General features: G+C 31.8%; 1 protein-coding gene across 1 annotated transcript in view; it reads left to right on the top strand.

The window, feature by feature from the left end:
- LOC145312220 (uncharacterized) overlaps positions 1–24,789 on the top strand; it is a 46,580-nt gene that overhangs the window by 518 nt on the left and 21,273 nt on the right. The window contains exons 2-5 of the mRNA XM_080151443.1: positions 2,681–2,746; positions 3,870–3,965; positions 14,394–14,495; positions 15,027–15,113. Of these exons, the coding sequence (XP_080007569.1) occupies positions 14,461–14,495; positions 15,027–15,113 (122 nt within the window). The 5' untranslated portion in view covers positions 2,681–2,746; positions 3,870–3,965; positions 14,394–14,460. The remainder of the gene's footprint in view (positions 1–2,680; positions 2,747–3,869; positions 3,966–14,393; positions 14,496–15,026; positions 15,114–24,789) is intronic.

Here is a 24,789-nt window from a genome sequence, read left to right as displayed (position 1 = left end):
CTAAATTTAGAAGCAGACGAAAATCAAAAACCGCCCAGGGCTTTTTGTAAGTCAATCATAAATAATAATGTGAATAAAAAGAAAAGCGATATTTAGCAAACAGCCGTGGGCGGTCAGAATCAGCTGAATGTTTATTATGAAAAAAATTTCCCCCTTTTTAGAAATAGAAGGATTCATCTTTCATGAACAAATTTTTTTAAATAAAAAAAAAATTCTATGTAATTTTTAATTAAAACATTAAAACGAAAATATCTAATCTAATATTCTTGCCCTAAATATGGAAATAGTAAAAAGTAAAAAAATATTTTTTAAAATAATTTTTAATCCTCCCATTTGAAAAGTAGTGGAATAGCAATAAATTTTAGCGCGGCAACAGCGCTGAGTAGGCCTCTAAGCCCACTGCCTATTTTCGTCTTCTAGTTGCTTCGATTCCTCTCTTTTATTTTTTTCTCTATGAGTAATTTTAATCTTCTGCTAGTTTAGAACAAATAATAAAGCTTTAATAAAGATACCCAATGTTTTTTTAGACTTACAAATTAGCAGGGGTAGCAATTCTAACCAACAATTCTACAAAAAAAAATCACGAAACCTTGTAAAGTATGTGGTGGTATATTTTGTTTTTGTCATGTAACTGAAGAGGGGTGGGAAATAAAGGAAGGAGAAGGGGAATGGGGTTGTAGGGAAATTTTCCTTTAGAGTTGTTTATCAGAATATCATTCCCTTGTCCCTGCAAATAGGAGAGTTTTTCATAAAACTGGGTACCAGAATAATTTACGATCCAATATCCCTTTCTTCTTTGCTGCATCTCCATAAAATTTGTTGCAAATGAACCCCTGAATTATACCTGAGAACAAGTTATACATGTGACCTCTTTTAAACTTTGACAACAATCTTTTAAACTTTATCAAACTTATTCAGATTTCTAGGAAGAAACCTTTTGTATACCTCTTTTGTATGTATATGAAGGGAATATGATTTTCTATAATATAAAGTTTTAAGTTTTTTTTATGTCTAAAGCTAAAGATCTCAAAAAACTGTTCTGATTTTATTGTGCTTTTCAGGGTAGTTTTGTAAATTTACTGGTGTGGTTTTAGGCTATTTTATTGACCTACATTTTTGACAAAACTCAGAAAAGCTTTGCAAGTACATCAAATAAATATTTGGGTATAGTCCCTTTCGTGGCAACGCCCATTAAGGGGGGTTTCTTTGTATTTTCTCTTCTTCGAAATATATATTATAAACCTTTCTTGGACCTACATCAAACTTCACTGTTAAGTTGAGACATTTCATTTCTGCGGTTTTCGAGATTCTTTAATACAGACAGACACACAGACATGCTGATATATAACATAACAAGGATGACAACATCCATAAAAGCGAAGCTCTGAAACGATAGGACACACGGACATTAAAACTTGTATAGTGTCAGAACTGAATAATCAGAATATGAATGAATAATAGTCAAAGCAAAATTGTGAGTAAATTTGTTGAAAAACTTCTTGATACAGGATAATGTTTATGGACATACTTACATTTTTAGGACTTGATTATAGAGTTGCTTTGCTTATAATATTGTACTTTGTTGTCCCATGAATCAGTATACCAAAAATCAGAACATTCGGATAATTAGATCACATAAAAAAATTTTGTTAAAAAAGTAAAAAATCAACATGTTTAAAATGAACGTACGGACATTCTGGTAATGATTATAGAGTTGCTACGCTTTCTAAATCATACCTAACTACTACAGGAATCACCATGCAAAGTTTGAAATCGATAGGACAATTCTAACATGCCTAAATTAACTAAAAAAGCTGTCTTTCTCAGACGTACGGACGGACGGACGGATGGACGTACGGACCGACCCTAATTATATAAAAGCTTCGCTTTTAAAAATGAACAATAATGAATGATACTGAAATTAGGTAGGACAGTGAAAGTCTGAGCAAACTTGAAAGTTCAGTTCAACTCTTGAGACAAAAATGTAAATTATATGAATATCAAATATTTTTATATAACCATATCTTTTCCCTTTATTAACCTTTCTACTTTGCTTATCAAGGTATCGTCATACATATAGTAAAATAAGTTTTCAGAAAAGATCTTGATTATTAAAAGCGAAGCTTTTCTATATTCAGGGTCGTTCAGTCTGTCCGTCCGTCAGTCCGTCCGTCAGTCCGTCCGTCCGTCCGTAACGGATAGCTTTTTTCGATAATTTAGGCATGTTAGAATTGTCCTATCGATTGCATGGTGATTCCTGTAGTAGTTAGGTACGATTTAGAAAGCGTAACAACTCTATAAACGTTACCAGAATGTCCGTACGTCCATTTATAAAATATGTTGATTTTTAACCTTTTTAATAACAAATAATTATGTGATAAAATTATCCGATTGATCTGATTTTTGAAATTCTGATTCCTAGGACAACAAAGTACCAATTTATAAGCGAAGCATCTCTATAATCAAGTCCTCAAAATGTAAGTATGTCCTTAAACAATATCCTGTATTTACGTAGTTTTTCAACAAATTTACTTACAATTTTGTTTCTACTTTTATACAATATACACTTATATTCTGATTATTCGGTTCTGATACTCTTCAAGTATTAATGTTCGATTGTATTACCGTTTTAGAGCTTCGCTTTTATGGATGTTGTCATCCTTGTAATTTAATAATTTAGGGATGACAATACGCGAGGTGAATGGTTTGATAATGTTTTATTCTTCAGTTGTCTAAATGGTTGTAGGTAAAATTATATTTTTGTCATCCTTGTTATAATTTTTTATTTTGTCTTCAATTAAACTTGTTACGTGACATTTAATGCAACAATTATCCATAATCAATTAAAAGAGTCAAAGTGAAAATTGCAATCTAATAAGAAGTAAACAATCGTGGGGACTTTTATTGAATTTTGATTGGTATGTTCATTTAGTTGAGTGTCCAAGCGTTTCAATCTCTAATTTTTAATCTACAGAATGGGTAATTTTGTGTATCATCATTTGGGATGTACATAAATTTATCTGCCATTGTCTTATCCCTTTTGATCCCTGGGTGTTTCTTAATATGCTTATATTCAAAGATATAGTAAATATATCTCGTACATAGCTGAATATCAAAATTTTAAAACAAGAAGGATGATTTTAACAAACACAAATGATTATTATATACGGATATATATATATATATATACAGTGTGTTTTTTTTATGAGAACTTTTTTGAAAGCAATTTTACCCCACTTATAGTTATCAGAATTTAATGATTAACGGCTTATTTTCTTTGTTTTTTATAACCATTTATAGAACATCAAAAAAATATTTCAGTTTTTATTTAAAAAGTACAGTAAAATCAAAAATTCAAAACCTGGGTGTCAAAATCTAAAAATGATTTTAGCGCATTTTTATCATGCTCAAATCTTCTACCCTTTGCAAGAATGGCTGCAAAACGTTTAAAAGTTGAGCTACAGAGTTAAAAATTAATACAGATACTTTTGGGGACATGTACTAGAACATATTAAAGTTTGAAGGCCATATCTCAACCAGGGAGGGAGTACTGGCCCCCCAAAGTGGACTACTGAAAATCCAATTTTTTTCTTGCAAAGGGTAGAAGATTTGAGCTTAAGAAAAATGCGCTAAAACCTTTTTTAGATGTTGACACCTAAGTTTTGAATTTTTGATTTTACTGTACTTTTTAAAAAAAACTAAAATATTTTTTTAATGTTTTATAAAAGGTTATAAAAAACGAAGAAAAAAAACCGTTAATCATTAAATTCTGATAACTATAAGTGGGGTAAAATTGCTTTTAAAAAAGTTCTCATAAAAAAAACACACTGTATATATAAACTGAACTTTGATAAAAAATATATTTTTAGAACTTTGTATGATCATGAGAGATTTTTTGCAATATTGATTCCTGGATTTTTTCTTGCTGTCATTGGACTTCTTCTATGCTTCTGCTTTACTTGCAGGTAAGAAGACCGCATATTTTTAAGGATACCTGTATGGCATCGATTTATATCCACTGGATTAGAACCGGTTCTTAGCGATACTGAAAAAATATTTATATCACCGTAGTACACACAATTTTTTATGAATATTAAAATAAAAATCATAAAATTAATACTAGTTACTTACCCCTAACTGGGGCTAACAAAACTGGTTTTAAACCTATGATTTTAGACTTTAGTTTCCTAATCCTGTAGGACTATCCATATTAACCCTTATTAATATCATAAAGGTTTAATCTGTCTGTCTTAATGATAGGTCGTTCTATTAATGGAACCTTTAATTGTTTTCTTAACCCTTAACGGTCGGGGGGGGGGGGGTGTTGAACGCCCCCCTTACGGTTTTTTCTATCTCATTTTCTGTGTGTATAAGATAAAGAGCCCAAACTGCTTGACTTTTTAAGTATGGGTATGACACATAACTGAGAGTTGGAATTTTTTGAATATCTCCATCCTTGCGGGCACAGGATGCCAGCAAACCTGGCAGGGTCATCCAGGTAAAGGGCATAAAAATCCTCTAGTAGTACATCCTTATATGAAATTCAGGTGTTCAAGTCACTTTCAGGTTCCAGGTATGATCCTGCAGGTCCTGATCCTCCAGGTCTCCAGAAATCTTTAAAAGGCTCCTGTGGCCGCAATTTTTGACTTAGAGACTTCAAATTTTAAACTTAAGCTTTTCTTACATGTCTACATAACGTATTAAAATTTCATGAAGATCCGCCGCCGTTTTCCCGCCGACCACCAACTGCGGCGGCTGGCAGCTGCCAAGTACAGCTGCGGCCGCTGAAATTTATATTTTGATATTTCTAATGTAAAATTTACATAAAGATAAACATTTTCTGGAAAAAAATTTCTTCTAGCTTCAAAAATAAGAAAATTACAGCCGTTTGAAATTTTTAAGTAAAAAAAGACCTAAAAACAAAGGTTGTTAAATAAAAGGGGGAAGGAAGCGAAAATTGACTTAGACTTATGAAAGGTCGGAAATTCATTATCAAACAGGGGACTTGCACAAAAAAATTAGCCCTCTAGCTCTAATAGGAACTGAGATAATCAGGGGGGGGGGGCGTTGAACGCCCCCCCCCCCACCGATTAAGGTGCGGCAAGGGGCCTGACTGTAAAGGGTTAAAGAAATTATATGAATTAATAACATGATTAAAATAGAGTAGAGTGATATTTATAATTAATTTGTTCATGAAAGAGTTAATAACATTTAAGCTTTAATAAGGTGCTGTAAAATTAATTTTAGTTGTTTAAAATAGTCATTTTATGCATAATTTAAGATAATTACAATACAACAAGGATGATTTTGGTCATTGGTACATCCAAACTGTAATCATATCCTATTCTTAATATATAAAGTAGTAAGCTTTTTTGTCTGAAGTGAAGGATCTCGCTTACCGCTGAACTGATATGGTCCTTCTTTACAGTGAAGCTACTTATAGGTCACGTGATGGTTTCAGGCAATTTTACCCGGGTAGGTATGGTTTAAAGCAATTTTATGCCCTTCCATATTCCTTTGATAAAGAGCCCCTAGATGCTAGAAGCGCAGCCACTAGTTCAGGATAAAAAAGAGTTAATAAGGGTCCAATTTTGTACAGTACTTATTTTGAACATGTAGTCTAAAACAAAACTAAGATAATTAAAAAAATCAAATAGCAATTAAACTTTTCAAAGCAGTACATCTGTGGCTTTGTACTGTTTAAACTTGTGTATATTTCTTCTTATCTACAAGGTGTTTCCGCTCTATTTCCAGTCCTTTGCAGAAGCACATTTTCAGTGCTTTTAGTTTTTCTGTTTTAGACTTGATATAGGAGATGCTTCGCTTACTTGCTCTTGTCTAATCTTCCTTGGAATCTTCATTCCAAAGATTTTGGCATTAGAAAAATTGCGTTATATAAAAATTGATGTCAATAAAGGGCCAATATCTTTGAAATGGTTATAAATATTTTTTTGAATTGCATGCATATATATATAGAGTTGCTAAGTTTTCTAAATTATGCCTCGGTTTTTCATGAATTAAAGTTAAAAATCATTTGGACGATTCTATCTTTCCTAATGGATAAGAGCTTTTCGTTTCGGACATACGGTCGGCAGTAAACTTAATTCAGAGGGCTACGGCTGCTAAAAATGTATTTTATTTAGCTGCAATTATAATTACACATCAGAAACTAAAAATGTTATTGTTATTGACACACTTTTTATTTCACTAGTGGCTACGCCCCTAGAGGCCTCTAGTGACACTTGAAATGTTTGTTTTTTATTTCAAATTTGTAATTATTTTCTTTGTTGCATTCAAGTATCTATGTAAAAAAAAATTATTTAGATTTTTTTGTGATTTCTCTTAGGAAGGTGGTAGTATCCTCCCCCAAAATAGTTACAAACCTTCCCAGGACCTATGAGAAGCTACCTTGTTTAGGAGAACCCGATCAGTTTAGCGGTTAGCGAGATCCTTCGGTACAAACAGACAGACAGAGAGACATCGTTTACTTTGTAACATAGATTAAATGCATCATATATTCAGATATATTTTTTAAATTGTTAATTCGTTATTATACATAATACACAGGGATAAAAAGGATAAGACAGTGGCCTATAAATTGATTACATCCCCAATGATGATACACGAAAAATTACCTTTTTCTGTGGATTACAATTTGTGGCTGAAACGCTGCGACACTCAACTTAATCAACCAACCAATCAAAATTCGCAAAAATCCCCAAAGTTCTTAAGTCAACGAATAAGAAAGCTTTGAGACTTTGGGGACTAGGTGTAAAACCGACCAAAGTCCCCTTCCTACCTGATATCATTCAGTTGGATGATAACCATTAAGAAAATACTTTGGGGACTAGTGTACTAAACAGCCTATTGTCCCCCTCCTTCCTGCATAATACAGGCAATAAGCACAAAATTAACCAACCATTTCAATTTTGCTTTTGAAACAAAGGAAAAAATGAACTTTTTATAATAAAATGTTGCCCGTCATCATGTTTTTCATTGCACTTCTTATTAGTGTGCAGCTACTCTTATAGTATATTTAATACTAGCGGATTCGCCCCTAGCCTCTAGAGGCTTTGCCCCAAGAGGTTTGATCAAAATAATTTTTCGTGTTTTAGATTTTAAAGAAAATTTTTAAAAACTTGGGAGAGGGGAAATTTTTCATTTTTTGGGGGGGGTTAGGGGTGTCCTACCCCCCCCCCCCCCCCCAAGAAAATAGTTATAAACCTTCCCGGGACCTATGAGAAGCTATCCTGTAAAGGAGAACCCGATCGGTTCAGCGGTTAGCGAGATCCTTAGCTACAAACAAACAGACAAACAAACAAACAGTTATAAACATTTCTAGACCTATAATAAGTTTCACTGTAAAGAAGAACCTAATCAGTTCAGCGGTTAGCAAGATCCTTCGCTACAGATAAAATGCTTACTACTTTTGTAATAGGAAAGGGTATTGGAAAAATTTTAAGGTGTACAGTATTAGCCAAAACATGGTTCTGAGACGTAAGAATTGTTCCTACTGCTCCTACTACTATTTGATGACAGCCACAAAATTAAGATTAGAGATCAATTGTTAAATCAAATAAGATTAAATATCAAATAGCCTATTCAACCTTTTATGATAATTTAACTTTAATAAACCGTTGATTGAATTTGTGGCTATGGCTAATTATCTTTACAGTCTCTCTCTTTTTTTGATGCTTTTTGTTACAATTTTTTCATAAGCTCAGTCACGTTTAATTGCTTTTAATTATTTCAGTTTACTTTAGTTTTTTTTTAATGAAAGGAAACAAATTTTCAGTATGGCTGCGAAGCCGACGAATGTCCGCTGGATTAAAAGCGGTTCTCAGCTATACGGAAAACTTATGTATAGCATTGTATTACAGAAAATTTCTACTAATAATGAAATAAAAATCATAAAGTTAATGCCAGTTTTGTTTACCCGGGCCTTCGACACCTCGGGAACAAAACTAGTTTTAACTTTACAATTTTTTCATTGTAATATCCACGGAAAGCTCTCTATAATACGATGCGAAAAAAAACTATTCATTGGCTTAAACAGATTTAATAAAATAAGAAGGAAGGACAAACGAACAATAACTCTTGTATAAAAAAACATTGATTTGTCAGTGTAAACAAAATTGAACATCAATTTGATGCTAAATTTCTTAAATACAAGATACTGTTCAACTTACAAGGACATACTTTGGTTTTTATGATTTAACTATAGAGATGCTTCGCTTATGATATTGAACCTTGTTGTCCTAGGAATCATGATTCTAAAAATAAGATGAATAGGATAATTATATCATAAAATACAAAAAAAATTGTCAAAAAATAAAAATCATATTTTAAATGGACGTACAGACTTTCTGGTAACGATTATAGAATTACTAATCTTTCTAAATTATACCTAATTTTTATAGAAATCATCCAGCAAACCGAAATTGAAAGGACCATTCGGACATGTATAAATCGTAGAAATAGCTATCCGTTAAGGACGGAACGACCGTACTTATAGAAAATCTTCGCTTTTGATAATAGAGCACATCTTGCGAATATAATATTAGAACATTTAAAGCCTACTTGATGTAGTAAAATATACACTAGATATATCTATGACAGGGAGGAGGTGGACAATAGACTGAAAATTATACTTCAAGTTTTATAATCAAGATATCTTATTTGTTGGATCAAAAAACCTTAGGTACTTATTTTAGTTACAATTATTTTAATCACCAGAAGAAATAACTTTGATTATCCTTAACAGTTAGGGAGTTGAATCCATTTTTATAGAAGCAGAAATATTATCTATGATTATGGTTTGGACCCTCTAAAACTGTAATCTACCTTTCCACTTTCCCCTCTCTTGGTGAAGATATCTTCAACGCCAATACGATTTTGAAATGTAAGATTCTACTTTTCCTTCTCTTGGTGAAGATATCTTCAACGCCGATACGATTTTTGAAATGTAAGATTCCACTTTCCCCTCTCTTGGTGAAGATATCTTCAACGCCGATACGATTTTTGAAATTTAAGATTCCACTTTTGCCTCTCTTGGTGAAGATATCTTCAACAAGAGAGACAAAAGTGGAATCTTATATTTCAAAAATCGTATCGGCGTTGAAGATATCTTCACCAAGAGAGGGGAAAGTGGAAGGGTAGATTACAGTTTTAGAGGGTCCAAACCATAATCATAGATTATATTTCTGCTTCTATAAAAATGGATTCAACTCCCTTACTGCTTAAGGAATGTATATCAATTTATCGCCAATAGTCTTATCCCTTAAGATTTCCTGATTTATGAATAATGGCCTGCAGTGGTTTACGAGCTTTCTTTTACCAAATACAATAGACATAATATATATAGCTGGTCCATCTGACCTGGAAAAATCGTTTAACTTAAGAAGGGATATTCAATCAGACCAACATCTTTTTTTATGTTTGTTATAAAAGATTCTTTCTATTAACACCAGAGACGAAATTTTTACCAGGTTAGAAGTTTTAACACAAAATAATTTACTAAAGAAAATTTGTATCATAAGATATGCAACAATTTATAACTTACCCATCTCGAAATGAGAAAAATGTGCCCTTATGTACGAAAATCTATAAGATGTTTAAACTAATGAGATATCTTGAATGTATCTCTAGTATTCTCCTATTTTTCTATTGGCTGATTTAGACATTATGTCTTTGGATTTTCTCTATTTCAACCACAGTTGGCAATTTTTACCAGGAAACAAATCAACAACCACAATCTTTTTTCACATCTTTAATCCGGTTTCAGTTTTTAAATTTATTTTGGAAGCAGCTTGTAGATAACGTCATACAGTACAAAGGACCAATGATAGGCTAATATACAGACTAAATGGCAGACCAGTATACATTTTCAAGCAAATTAACCCACATCTGCCAACATTGCTTTATTTTTTACATTTCTATAAATTTCTTTTATATTTTTTTAAAAATTAAATCGAATTAAAGCGAAATATAGAGAAAATACTCAGTGGTCATAAAAAATATAATAAGTAGAAAATCCCGAAATCTTATTAAATAATATAATAGGTCTTTTGTAGCATGTCCGACGGACCAGGCTTGTATAATTGATGCTCACTGGTACATGGAATCTTTACCGAAAATTCCGCCATATATCTTGATTAACAGCTGAGAAAATATCATATACCCACCAAGCGTAATCGACCTACAGACAAACAAAACAAATTATAGAGGATATTCACTGTTTAAAATATTTGCCCTTGGTAATGACAAACATTATTGACACTTGTCAGTCATTTTATAATCATCATTTTTAATTAATTGACACAATTTTTTGACATAAAGAGGTTGGGGATTTATTTGTAAGTTAAACTTGTACTCAAAGTTTTATAACCCTCTTATATTATTCGTTGACTTAAAAACTTAAGCAAGCGGAAGAACTAAATCAATTCAGTATTTATTGAAATATTAAGCTACACAAAAAAACCCTTATTAATTTATGAAAATACTAGCGGCTTCGCCCCTAGCCATAATTTATAGGCAGCATCAGAATTTTTTTTGGCTTGGGGGAAATTTTCTTTTTTTGGGGGGTTGGGGGTGTCATACTCTCAAGAAAATACCTAAAACCACCATAGGACCAGTAGGTATATTCCCTAAAGAGTATAATCCAATCGGTTCAGTGGTTACCGAGACGGGCCGGACAGACATCAAGCTACTTTGTATTATAGATTCAGAATAATTAATTTATTACTTGAAATGTGGCTGGTTTATTCAAAGAGAAGAATCCAATCGGTTCAGTGGTTACCTAGATCTTAAGGGACGGACAGACATCAAGCTACTTTGTATTATAGATTCAGAATATATAATTTATTACTTGAAATGTGGCTGGTTTATTTATGATAAAAAATTTAAAAGTAAAAAACACAATAATTTAGTTTTGCAAACTGAACGATTTTTTTGCACGTGTCTGCAAAAAAACAAAGAAAGGTTTCTCTGATATTTCACGTGTATACATTTTACCATAGTAACGTCATCTCGGGGCATAGCAAAAGTTTTTTTTACGAGGCAATTATTACATTAATGCAGGGCTCGGCAGCCGCGCGTCAGTCACCTATAAGCCTCAGGTAAATCAAAATTTTGCTATTAAAAAGAAATAGCTGAAAGTGTAAACCTGACCCAAATATGGCAATCTCTTATTTAAAAAAAAAAATTCTAAGCATGCAAACGGGTTTAAATATGAGGCTTAGTCGCGCCCGGATGCCGAGCCTCGTATTAATGATATCATTATTTTTAAAGGTGTAATATAGTAATTAAGATAATATCTAAAATATGATTCGATTGTTTCACAGGGATATAAAGGGATAGGACAATGGATGTTAAATTGAATTTATTACAATTTAATTAAATTAATTGGTTGAACAGCTTGTGTGCAAAAAATGATTATTGGAGCTAAGTGAAGATTCCCTAGAATTAAGCACGCATTCGGTTCAACGAGATATCCACGGATAAATTGATTAATAAATTGCAACTTTATTTAGGTACAAAAATAAACTAAATAATTTGAGAAAATAAAGATGACGAATCAAAAACTTTTTATTTATTTTTACAATAATTATAGAGAAAATATTTTGCACATGTTTTAGTTAAAATGATGTGGCAAAATTTCTAAACCATTAATTAGTTATAGATGGTTTTCCGCCAATTCACGTGATTCTAACAAGAATAAAAATGTACCTAAAAGCGCAACTCAACCAATCGACAAACGAACATAAACATATATAATGTACCAACATATTTATTATTTTTCAAAAATTCATAATGCCCAATATTAACATACTTAGATTTTACAGGGTGTTTCAAGGGAAATGCGTTTTTTTTTTTAAACTTTATTAGGCACAGAAAATGAAACAATTATATAAAATGCTTTAGATATTTGGAAACCTATTCTGGGACATTTATGTTTCAAATATTTAAAAATCATTTTTTCAACAAATTATTCCTTAAAAACCGGTTTTTCCAAAGTTCTTATTTTTGAAGATTTAGAGAATTTAAGGTTGTGAAAAAATTGCAATTTGTATTAATAGTAGAAAAACTTTATGCATACCGTTAGAATCGTCATAATCTCTAGTTTTTGGATATATAAGAATCATTCCTGTGCTACGTATAGTTTAGGAGCTACGTGGTAAAATGTTCCAACTTACTTAAATCTTTTCAACCTTTCTGACATTTTTCAATGTAGCTCCTAAACTACAAATAGCACAAAAATGGCAAAAACTAGAGTTTATGACGATTCTAACGGTATGCATAACGTTTTTCTAATATTAATACAAGCCGCGCAATTTGAATTATAGTGCACATTTTTTCCACAACCTTCATTTTCGTAAATCTTCAAAATTAAGGTCTTTGGTAAAACCAATTTTGAAGTCATAATTTGTCGAAAAAATCATTTTTAAATATTTGAAACATAAATGTTCCAGAATAGCTTTTCCAAATATATAAAGCTTTTTATATAATTGTTTCATTTTCTATGTCTAATTAAGATTTTTAAAAACGCATTTCTCTTGAAACACCCTGTAGAATTAATTTTGATGAACACACTGATTTTTTGTTAATGATTACTGAGTTGCTATTCTTTCAAAATTGTACCTAACTCTAACAGGAATCATCAATTTTGATATTTATATGATAACTACAATATACATAAACTAGCGGCTACGCCCCTAGAGGCCTCTAGTGGCACTTTGATTTCTTTTTATTTAAAATATCTAATTAGAGAAATAATTGGTTTATATTTCGTTCAAGTCTCTTTTTCGGGAGGGGTAATTTTTTTCTAGGGGCGATTTCTCTTGGGAGGGTGGTGGTACCCTCCCCCAAAATAGTTATAAACCTTCCCGGGACCTATGAGAAGCTACCCTGTTAAGGAGAACCCGATCGGTTCAGCGGTTAGCGAGATCCTTCGGTACAAACACACAGACAAACACACAGACATTTTGTTACTTTAGTATAAGGATTAACGAAATAACGATGGGCCATACTTGAAGAAGAGATTCGTTCTTAACACAGATAAAACCAATAAAAGGAATAGTTATAATTGTATAAGAAAATAATTGCAAAAGTTGTTTTTAATCTGACCTTTAAATTTTAGCATTTAAAAATCGTAGATTTGCACAAAATTAAATCTTTAAGGATTTTAGAAATTGTTTCCCGCGTTTTCCACAATTTAAATAATATTTATTATTTAAGCTTTTTTATATAAAGTTTATATTTAGAATCCATAAAGAAATAGAAAACTGGTCTTTAAACTCTTTGTATAACAGAGAAACTACTTTATAAGTCAACTTTTTCTGTTTTTTTTCTTCTCATCTTTCAGTGCAAAAACGTATTTATTCTCCTACAAGACATCTTATTTTATAGCTGCTCTGTAACAGGGAGGAAAGGGGACATTGGGCTGGTTATTTATATAGCCCCAAAAGTTTTATTATGACGTTTTCTTATTATAACGTTGACTTAACAACTTTGGAGACTTTTATTGAATTTTTGGTTGTTGCATTAAGTCGAGTGTCCTAACATTTCGACCAATAATGGTATTCTACAGAAGTGGTAATTTTGTGCAAAATCAATTGGGGTTTACAACAATTTATTGGCCATTGTTTAATCTCTTTAGATACTTGATAATTATTTTCTTAGCTGCTATTTCTTATTGATAATTCCCCTCATCTATGAGCAACCAGAAAATAACTTGGTTAGATCATTCTGGATGTTTTCGTCCTTGAATTATTCTTTATTTAAACTACTCTAACCACATGGCCTTCTATAAAAACTGCGCTTCTCTCTAATACGCGCGTTCTTGTTACTTGAGAGTTTCTTAGAAAACCCAAGAAATTCCCAATTCACTTTGCTCTCTCGCACTTACTAGTCAAAGTGAGTTATGTTTTTCTTTCCCAAAAATTTACATCAACTTTTGTTCGGAGTATAAATAAAAAATGTACATATAGAGCGAAAGTCAAACTAATATTAAATAATATGAAATCATATGTAAAATAAAGACCAATCTTTAAAAGAATAAAGGTAAAAAGTATATGTAGATGTCAAACCCAGAAAACTACCGTGTCCGACTTGGGGACCTTTTTCGTCTACTAGCAAACTGCTTTCTGCTATTTTGTAGTGCCTGGCTATGTTAATATTTACGACGCTATTGATTGATATTCAAAGACCCCATTGAAAGTCGGCAAATGGTCGACGGGGTGGTCTGTAGCAAAGAATCTTGCTAACCGATGAACCTATATCGTTCTCCTTTACAGTGAAGATTCTAATAGGTCAAAGGAAGTTTTTCTTAATATTTTGGAAAAGGGTATCTCCATCAAAAAAAAACAGCTGTTAATATTATCTATTTTAACCAGGGACTGTCCTTTGGCAAGATGGAGGCGACGCAAACAATTTACTGGAAGTGTGAAATCTAATCAAGTTATGCCGCACAGGATTCTCGTCACTTCTGTTGCCAGGTACACCATGTCTGTTTTTAAAAGTAAAGCTTTTTTAATAATCAGGGTCGGTCGGTCCTTCCGTAACGGTTAGCTCTTTACGTTCATTTAGCCATGTTATAATTGCATGCTGATTCCAAAAAGCACCCCTATTACCATGTGCTAAAATGTAAATATGTCCTTAAACAGTATTCTTTATTTAAGAAGTTTTGCATCACGTACAATTTTGCCAAAACCATTGAAAGATCCTGTAAAACAAATGTTTTATTTTAAAATTATTTTAATTGAGCTTTCGAATACCTATTCATAGCTTTAAAAATCTTTCTAGAATGTTTCTTAATGTACCATACACTCTGTTCTACGGGTCTCTGATTATTCCCCCCTCCCCTCTCCTTGAATTTATGCTGGCATTAATCCTTATTATAAAGTAAAAGGATCTCTGTGTGTCTATTTGTCTGTCTATATATTAAAAAAGAAGGGTTGTCGAAAACACCCACCTCCTTAAGTACCCCTAGAGACCACTAGTTTATATATATTTGAATTTATATTTAGAGATATACCTGGACCTTACGGTTACGTGCCTTCGCCTCAGTTCGCGGGGGCTGGTATGAGAAAAAGGGAGAGTACCCTAGCACGCAAGTAAGTTAGAATTGAAGTTTATCAGGGGACAAGACAATGGCCGATAAAATGACGTACATCCCCAATAATAATAAACAAAATTACAATTAGTAGTTGAAACGTTTGGACACTTAAATAATGAACCAAAATTCTACAAAAGTGTCTAAAGTTGTTACGCCAAATAATAAGAAATCGTTATAATAAAACTTTGGGGACTACTGTAATAAAAATTTCCCTTTTTCCCTGTAAGGTAACAGTTACTTAGTAGTCTCAAAATGTACACAAGTTATAAAAGTTCAATGGCAAATAATCACAGCAAGAAAAACACACCCAGTATGGCTTCGAAACCGATTAATATACGCTGGATTAGAAATGGTTCTCAGCCATACTAAAAAATCATATATAGCATTGATTACAAACAATTTTCCATGAATATTAATATAAAATCATAGTAGTAATACTAGTTTTGTTAGCCCGAGCTTCGGCCCTTCAGGGTTGACAAAACTAGATTTAATTTTATAATCATTTATTCTATTATACGCAGAAATCTGTCTATTATAAAATACGATAACTATTAGAGTTGAGTTGATATTTGGTTTTGAAAATATCTTTTTTTTTTTACTTAATGGTAACATCTATTAAGATATTTTTTTTATGACTAGAAAAAACTCATTATGTACAAACTACATACTGTATAAAAAAAGACCCTGCATTTTTAAAAAGCTCTATCTCAAATGGAAAAAATCTATCATGTTACAAATTATATTTTTAAAAGTGAAGCTTTTCTATAATAAGGGTCGGTACATCCGTCCAAGAAAGTTAGCTTCTTTTGTGTAACAGTTAGATCTTTTTGTTGATTCAAACATGTTAAAAAATGACGTTTTTTTACTTTTTGACAACAAATTTTTGTATGTTATAATTATCCTATTTATATGATTTTTGGAATACTGATTCCTAATACCACAAGGAATAATATATTATAATTAGCACCTCTGTAATTAAGTTCTAAAAATTTTGTTAAAACTTATGCATTGATATTCTGCTCATTCAGTTCTGACACTCTACAAGCGTTAAGTTCGTTTTTTCCTACCAATACAGGGCTTCGTTTTTATGGATGTTGTCATCCTTGCTTCATCTAAATCTTTCAATTTGCCAAATTAGTCATTGATGGTCAAATTTATGTATTATAACAAGGATGACAACATCCATAAAAGCGAAGCACTGAAACGGTAGGACAAACGGACATTAACACTTGTATAGTGTCAGAACTGAATAATCAAAATAAAAAAAAGTATAAGAGTCAAAGCAAAATTGTAAATAAATTTGTTGAAAAATTGCTTGATTCAGGATAATGTTTATGGACATACTTACATTTTTAGGACTTGTTTATAGAGTTGCTTCGCTTATTACATTATACTTTGTTGTCCCAGGAATCAATATACCAAAAATCAGATCAATCGGATGATTAGATCACATGAAAATTTGTTGTTAAAAAAGTAAAAAAAATCAACATGTTTAAAATGGACGTACGGACATTCTTGTAATGATTATAGAGTTGCTACGCTTTCTAAATCGTACCTAACTACTATAGAAATTACCATGCAAAGTTTGAAATCAATAGGACAATTCTAACATGCCTAAATTAACGAAAAAAGCTATTCGTTACGGACGGACCGACCCTAATTATAGAAAAGCTTCGCTTTTAAAAAGAACTATAGTGTATAGAGCTTCCTCTCTTGTTAAATGACAAGTTGTTTATTTATCTAAATGCCAAAGTTCATTAATTCTAGTTCTTTTTACGCTTTTAGTAGCATATCTACTCTTTTATTGGAATAATCCGACCGTCTGTATTTTTTTGTATTTGGCTCTGTTTTTCTCTCAGTCTCCTTTTTTCTCTGTCAAATTTCAATTGTGTAAGTATTTTTCTCGTATTCATTCGAATCCGGCGGATAGGAACCGGTTATAATACGATACGAGAAATAACTATTCTCGTATTCATTCGAATCCGGTGGATAGGAACCGGTTCTCATCCATACGAAAAAACTATGTCTAGCATCGTATTATATCCAGCTTTCTACGAATATAGAAATGTACAATCATAAGATTAAAGCCAGTTTTTAAGCCCGTGCCTTCGTCACCTCGGGGCTAAAAAACTGGTTTTTAATCTTATAATTGTACATTCTATATCCGCGGAAAGCCGTTTATAATACGATGCGAGAAATAACTAATCTCTTTGTCACTTTTCTTTCTTATCTATGGATATTTCTCTTGATATCTTATATTTGCCCTTTTAATTAGGGTTGGGCCGGATACTTTTTTGGCCGGATACCGGATATCCGGCTGATTTCTAAACCCGGATATCCGGTTCCGGCCGGATATCTGGCCAACCTTCGATATCCGGCAAATTACCAGATATCCGGTTCCGGTCGGATATCTGGCCAACCTTCGATATCCGGCAAATTACCGGGTATCCGGCCGGATAACCGGATATCCGGCGTCAAAAAGCAGCCAGATATCATGTAACCGATAGTTTTAATATCCGGTATCCGGCCGGATATTGAAAATGACCGGATATCCGGCCCAACCCTACTTTTAATGCTTTCTTATGATTGACAGCAACTTTATGGTCTGATTTTGTACATTTTGGGGTTTTCTCAAATTATTCAAAAACAATCAAGGAAATTGTCTCCATAGTTTTAAATTTTTACACTTTTTAAAAGCGAAGCTTTTCTATAATTAGGGTCGGTCCGTCCGTCCATCCGTCCGTAAAGGATAGCTTTTTTCATTAATATAGGCATGTTAGAATTGTCCTATCGATTTAAAACTTTGCATGGTGATTCCTGTAGTAATTAGGTACGATTTAGAAAGCTATAATCATAATCATTACCAGAATGTCTATTTAAAACATGTTGATTTTTTTACTTTTTTTAACAACAAATTTTTATGTGATCTTTTTATCCGATTGATCTGATTTTTGGTATACTGATTTCTGTAACAACAAAGTACTATACTATAAGCGAAGCATCTCTATAATCAAGTCCTAAAAATATAAGTATGTTCATAAACATTATTCAGTTTTTCAACAAATTTACTCACAAATTTGCTTCTACTCTTATTCATTATATTCTGATTATACAGTTCTTACACTTTACAAGTGTTAATGTCCGTTTTTCCTACCGTTTCAGTGCTTCGCTTTTATGGATGTTGTCATCCTTGTTTAATGTTTGTTCTTACATTCAAGTACCTCAACATAACTGATATTAACAGCGTGCGAAATGATGGGATGTGAAAGACCGGGCTTAACTATTTGTTTAACTTTCTGCTTTAAAAAATATCTGCATACCCCTCTAAACTTTATTTTATACATTTGGGTCAATCATTAAACGGGTGTCAAATGGTATAGCATGCTTCGCGCACCCCTTGGGTAAAAAAAATCGGTTTACGCACCTGACTAAAATCATTTCAAATGCATTTCATCGTAGATTTTGCATTTAATCATTTTCCTCGTTTAAGTTAAAGAATCAAAAAACAAGAACATTTATTACATTAGAAGCTGGGAAATATACAACTAAAATTGTGTTTAAAAGCAAAGCTTTTCTACTATTTGGGTCGGTCCATCCGTACGTCCATCTGTAACGGTTAGCTATTTGCGTTATTTTGGACATGTTAGGATTGTTCTATCGATTTCAAACATGGCATGATTATTTCTAAGACAGTTAGGTACGCTTTAGGAAGCGTAGTAACTCTATAATCGTTACCAGAATGTCGTTACTTCCATTTAAAACACACAGAATTTTTATTTTTTTTGACCACAACTTTTTGTATTACATAATTATCCCATTCATACGATTTTTAATGATTCCTAGAACAACAAGGTACAATATTATAAAGGATGCATCTCTATAATCCAAATCTAAAAATGAAATCATGTCCTTTTTTACATCCCGTATAAACACAATTTTGCAACAAATTTATGTGCAATAGAACTAGATCAAAAAAGTACGCATATTTAAAAAGTAACTGATAGGGTAGTTGCGCTAATCCTAAAAGGCGTTGGAATTTTCACGGATTCGCTGAATTTTTGGGTTCAAAGGATGCATTTTTCTCTGTACGTGATTGTTGAACTACTTGTTCTTTAATGGTATGCATTTATCACTGTTTTGAAGCAGGGATCTAAAGGGATAAGACAATGGCCGATAAATTAATGTTTATCCACAATGTTGATATACAAAAGCACCCCACTTTTGTTGATTACAATTAGTGGTTGAAACGTCTGGACACTTAACTTAATGATTCAATCAAAATTTTTAAAAAGTGCCCAAGGTTGTTAAGCCAACAAATAAAACTTTGGGGACTAGTGTAAGAAACAGCCCAATGTCCCCTATTACCGTGGTTTGAAAGAGCATGGATAATCTTTAACTTACATTATGAGCTAGAACAATGTCGAGAAACCAATAAAAAGTCAACTTCTTAGCCGTATAAAGAAGTATATCTTAACATTTATAATTATTCGTTTTAGTAAATATAACGATTTCGTTATCCGTATATATATTGATCTAATTTGTTTAAGCCATTTTAGAGAACTTAGTTTACATACAAACTTTCATAACACTTTAAGAGATGCGTTTATTTTACTTCGTTGTATATAAACAAGGATGACAACATCCATAAAAGCGAAGCTCTGAAACGGTAGGACAAGCGGAAATTAACAGTTGTATAATGTCAGAACTGAATAATCAGAATGCGAATGTATAAGAGTCTAAGCAAAATTGTAAGTAAATTTGTTGAAAAACTGCTTGATACAGGATAATGATTATGGACATACTTACATTTTTAGGACTTGATTATAGAGTTGCTTCGGTTATAATATTGTACTTTGTTGTCCAAGGAATCAGTATACCAAAAATCAGACCAATCGGATAATTAGGTCACATACAAATTTGTTGTTAAAAATGTTTTAAAAATCAACATTTTTAAAATGGACGTACGGACATTCTGTTAACGATTATAGAGTTGCTACGCTTTCTAACTCGTACGTAACTATTACAGGAATCACCATGCAAAATTTGAAATCGATAGGATAATTATAACATGCCTAAATTAACGAAAAAAGCTATTTAAAAAGTAAAAAAATCAACATGTTTTAAATGGACGTACGGACATTTTGGTAATGATAATAGAGTTGCTACGCTTTCTAAATCGTACCTAACTACTAAAGGAATCATCATGCAAAATTTGAAATCGATAGGACAATTCTAACATGTCTAAATTAACGAAAAAAGCTATCCGTTACGGACGGACCGACCCTAATTATAGAAAAGCTTCGCTTTTAAAAATGCACAAGAAAATTAAAACTCTAAGCGTATGTACCGAAACCCTTTTGTAAGTAATGCTTGAAGTTTTAGTATTGTAAAATCATTTGACCTTTTTGCAAGGGATATAAAGGGATAAGAAAATGGCTGATAAATTAACTTACATCCCAAATGATGATACAAAAAATTACCCCTTTTGTAGATTAAAATTAGTGGTTGTAAAGCTTAATAGGAAAACGTAATTATAAAAATTTGGGGACTAGTGTAATTAATCAATCAGTTCCTAACTACTACAGGAATCATCATGCAAAGTTTTAAATTAATAGGACAATTCTAACATGCCTAAATTAACGAAAAAAAGCTATCCGTTCCAGACGCACGGACGGACAGACCGACCCTAATTATAGAAAGGCTTTGCTTTTAAAAATATAGGAAAGAACATTTTATGTTTTTTTTAACTTGTATGGTTTGATTTGGAGTAGGGGTAAAGATTTCTTGTTATTACTTTTATTCAGGGAGGGGGGAGGTATATTTTTTAGGCTATATCTCATAACACTTATGGAGTAACTTAGCTGTAGCTCAGAATATAGCATGTATTATTAAGATACATGAAATAGTAGATTAAATCTTTGGCAAGAAATTTAAAATCAATGAATGCATCTGATGCAATAGTTGTCCGCTTGTAAAAGTATGTTATTCATTAACAGGATAAGATTTCTATTCCATGAAAGATTTACATAAACCGGAAGTTTCTTGTTTTAATTCCTTTGGTTGGGGTAGGTTAGTTAAGGACCTAAGAGAATAATCATATAAAGGGCTATGGAAATGATTGTAGAATATTAGGGATAGAACATTAAGATTTTTAGTGTTTAGTACTTACAGTTTAAACCTAAAATAAGCATTGAAAGCTACTGTAAAAATAAAATACAAGAAAACTTTGGATATTAGAGTAAAACACTAGAGGAAGAAAGGGTTTAATAACTGTATCTCCCCATCGCAATCGTCTTGTGCAACCTTCCTATTGGGTCATTGAAAATCAACCAATGGTATCGCTTATATTAACACAGCTAAGTAGCAGAAAATTATTTAGAAACAGACGAAAGAGGTCTTTGAAAAATAAAGGGAGGTAGTTGTCTGTATATACATCTATACTATAGATCTGTTCTTTGGATGCTACCCAGGTCCCACAATCTTACTTGTAGCTAAGCTAAGTACAATAAACTACTTTTTTGTTTGTTTTTGTTTGCTACATTTAAAAAAAAATGTTTTAAGTGCTACAAAAGTCATACACATTCGGAATCTGGGTCCAAAAATTGTGCGGATTCGGATTGCCATCCCTGCTTATTATACCAACCCCGATTTTGGATCAAAGATAGTGTCAAAATATTTACGTGCGCTGTGTGTACTTCCAAGATAAACTCTGTGGAGGGAATTCTAGGAAATGTTAAAATAATAAAGTGAAGTGTTAGTCAAGAAACGTTGATTAGCTGTTCTTCTTAATTAATCGGGCAAAACTTTCATTACCGAATGACAGACAGAAGGACAGATATGAAAACTAAACTAAAAAAAATATTTGGTATTAGAAGGGTATTGATAACGCGACTGCTTACTGTTGCTGAGGTATCGGGTTCGAGTCTAGTACTAACTCTCTCGTTAGGAGTTATAAGGTAGTTTTGCAAGTAAAAAAATAATTTGCTTTATATATAAGACCAAGCCTTATGTCCATAAAAGGCTACAATATACAAGCATATATTGAACAATGTTCCTGTAAAAGTAAAATGTTAAATTGTTTAACTACCTTAGACGGTCAATCAGACAAAATAGTACGTCCAACTGAAAAAATTAATTTCTTGCAGACAAAGAATTACACTACGATTCAATTCAACGAAATTTTTGGTTAATATAATTTCCCCACATAATTCTTTGAAATCTAGCTGTTTAAAGATTACCTTTGAAATTGATTACATGAAAAAACCTGTCCTTTATTACACTTTCCAGTCAATAATAATGTCGTTATGTTCCTATTGGTCTATTATGTAATTGTTCATCTAGACTCTGTATATCTATTTAATCCTTTGATCTTTACATGGCTGTATTGTTCCTATTATGTAATTGTTCATCTAGACTCTGTATATCTATTTAATCCTGTGATCTTTACATGGCTGTATTGTTCCTATTAGTCCTATTATGGAATTGTTCATCTAGACTCTGTATATCTATTTAATCCTGTGATCTATATATGATCGTATTGTTCCTACTAGTTCTATATTTAATCCTGTGATCTTTACATTGATCGTATTGTTCCTATTGGTCCTATTATGTAATTGTTCATCTAGACTCTGTATATCTATTTAATCCTGTGATCTTTACATGGTTGTATTGTTCCTACTAGTCCTAATATGTAATTGTTCTTCTAGACTCTGTATATCTATTTAATCCTTTGATCTTTACATGGCTGTATTGTTCCTAATAGTCCTATTATGGAATTGTTCATCTAGACTCTGTATATCTATTTAATCCTGTGATCTATATATGATCGTATTGTTCCTACTAGTTCTATTATGAAATTGTTCATCTAGACTCTGTATATCTATTTAATCCTGTGATCTATATATGATCGTATTGTTCCTACTAGTTCTATTATGAAATTGTTCATCTAGACTCTGTATATCTATTTAATCCTGTGATCTCTACATGGTAGTATTGTTCCTATTGGTACAGTTTTGGAATTGTTCATCTAGACTCTGTATATATATTTAATCCTGTGATCTTTACATTGATCGTATTGTTCCTATTGGTCCTATTATGTAATTGTTCATCTAGACTCTGTATATCTATTTAATCCTGTGATCTTTACATGGTTGTATTGTTCCTATTAGTCCTATTATATAATTGTTCATCTAGACTCTGTATATCTATTTAATCCTGTAATCTTTACATAGAACTGTATTGTTCCTATTAGTCCTATTATGTAATTGTTCATCTAGACTCTGTATATCTATTTAATCATTTGATCTTTACATGATCGTATTGTTCCTACTGGTACAATTATGGAATTGTTCATCTAGACTCTGTATATCTATTTAATCCTGTGATCTTGACATGGTTGTATTGTTCCTATTAGTCCTATTATGTAATTGTTCATCTAGACTCTTTATATCTATTTAATCATTTGATTTTTACATGGTTGTATTGTTCCTATTGATACAATTATGGAATTGTTCAACTAGAAACTGCATATCTATTTAATCCTGTGATCTTTATATGGGAAATGTTCAGTGAGGGAGGAGACATTAGGCTGTTTATTGCACTAGTCCCCAAAGATTTATAATAACGCTTTCTTATTCGTTGGTTTAACAACTTTGGGGACTTTTGATGAATTTTTATTGGTTGATTAATTAAGTTGAGTTTTTAAACGTTTCTACTACTAATTTTTAACTACTCAAGTATAATCATTGGGAATTTACATGAATATACCGTCTATTGTCTTATCCCTTTAGGTTCCTGAAAAATGTTATAACATTGTTCTGTCTGCACAAATTGAAAGTCATGGGATTGTAATGAAATTTAAAAACAAAACAAAAATCAAAAAACATAGATTTTCTTTCTTCTTTGTTAAGCTATTAGTATTAGTATTTTTTCTCGTATTCATTCGAATCCGGTGGATAGGAACCGGTTCTCATCCATACGAAAAAACTATGTCTAGCATCGTATTATATCCAGCTTTCTACGAATATAAAAATGTACAATCATAAGATTAAAACCAGTTTTTTCAGCCCGTTTCTTCGTCACCTCGGGGCTAAAAAACTGGTTTTAATCTTATAATTGTACATTCTATATCCGCGGAAAGCCGTTTATAATACGATGAAAGAAATAACTATTATCGTATGTTTTTTTGCAATAATATTGATATTTCGCCGTTTTCCCTTAAAGTCTCTCAAGTTTAGAAATAAATCAAGAATAAAGGGAAAGACGGTTCGTTTTTTTTTGTTAAGATATAACCTAAGAAAAAAATCTATGACCATTACACCTTTAATTATGATTAACAAAAGTATTCCTACTGTATATTAAAATTATTTTGCAATAAAACTTTTGGGAATGATTGTCAATCGCTAGAATGATGTCAAAATATAGATTTGAATTAAATCTTTTGGCTTACAATAATGTAGCTATACATTATAGCTATATATATATATATATATGAAAGAAAATATTCCAAAAACGCCCATAATATGTGTTGTTAATTATACATAATTGTATATTGAATTCAATGTTATTTTTTCAACTCGTGGCTTCGCCCTTAGCATAAAAAAGTCAATAAAAAAATTAAAATAAAAATTTAATAGTGTCTCTTCAGCTGAGTAAAACACATTTCCTCTTTCTTC

This window comes from Acartia tonsa, chromosome 2, assembly GCF_053477335.1.
Source record: "Acartia tonsa isolate MP-2025a chromosome 2, ASM5347733v1, whole genome shotgun sequence".
Lineage (NCBI taxonomy): Eukaryota > Metazoa > Arthropoda > Copepoda > Calanoida > Acartiidae > Acartia > Acartia tonsa.
Note: the sequence above shows the minus strand (reverse complement) of the source record. Positions and strands in the feature narration are given on the sequence as shown.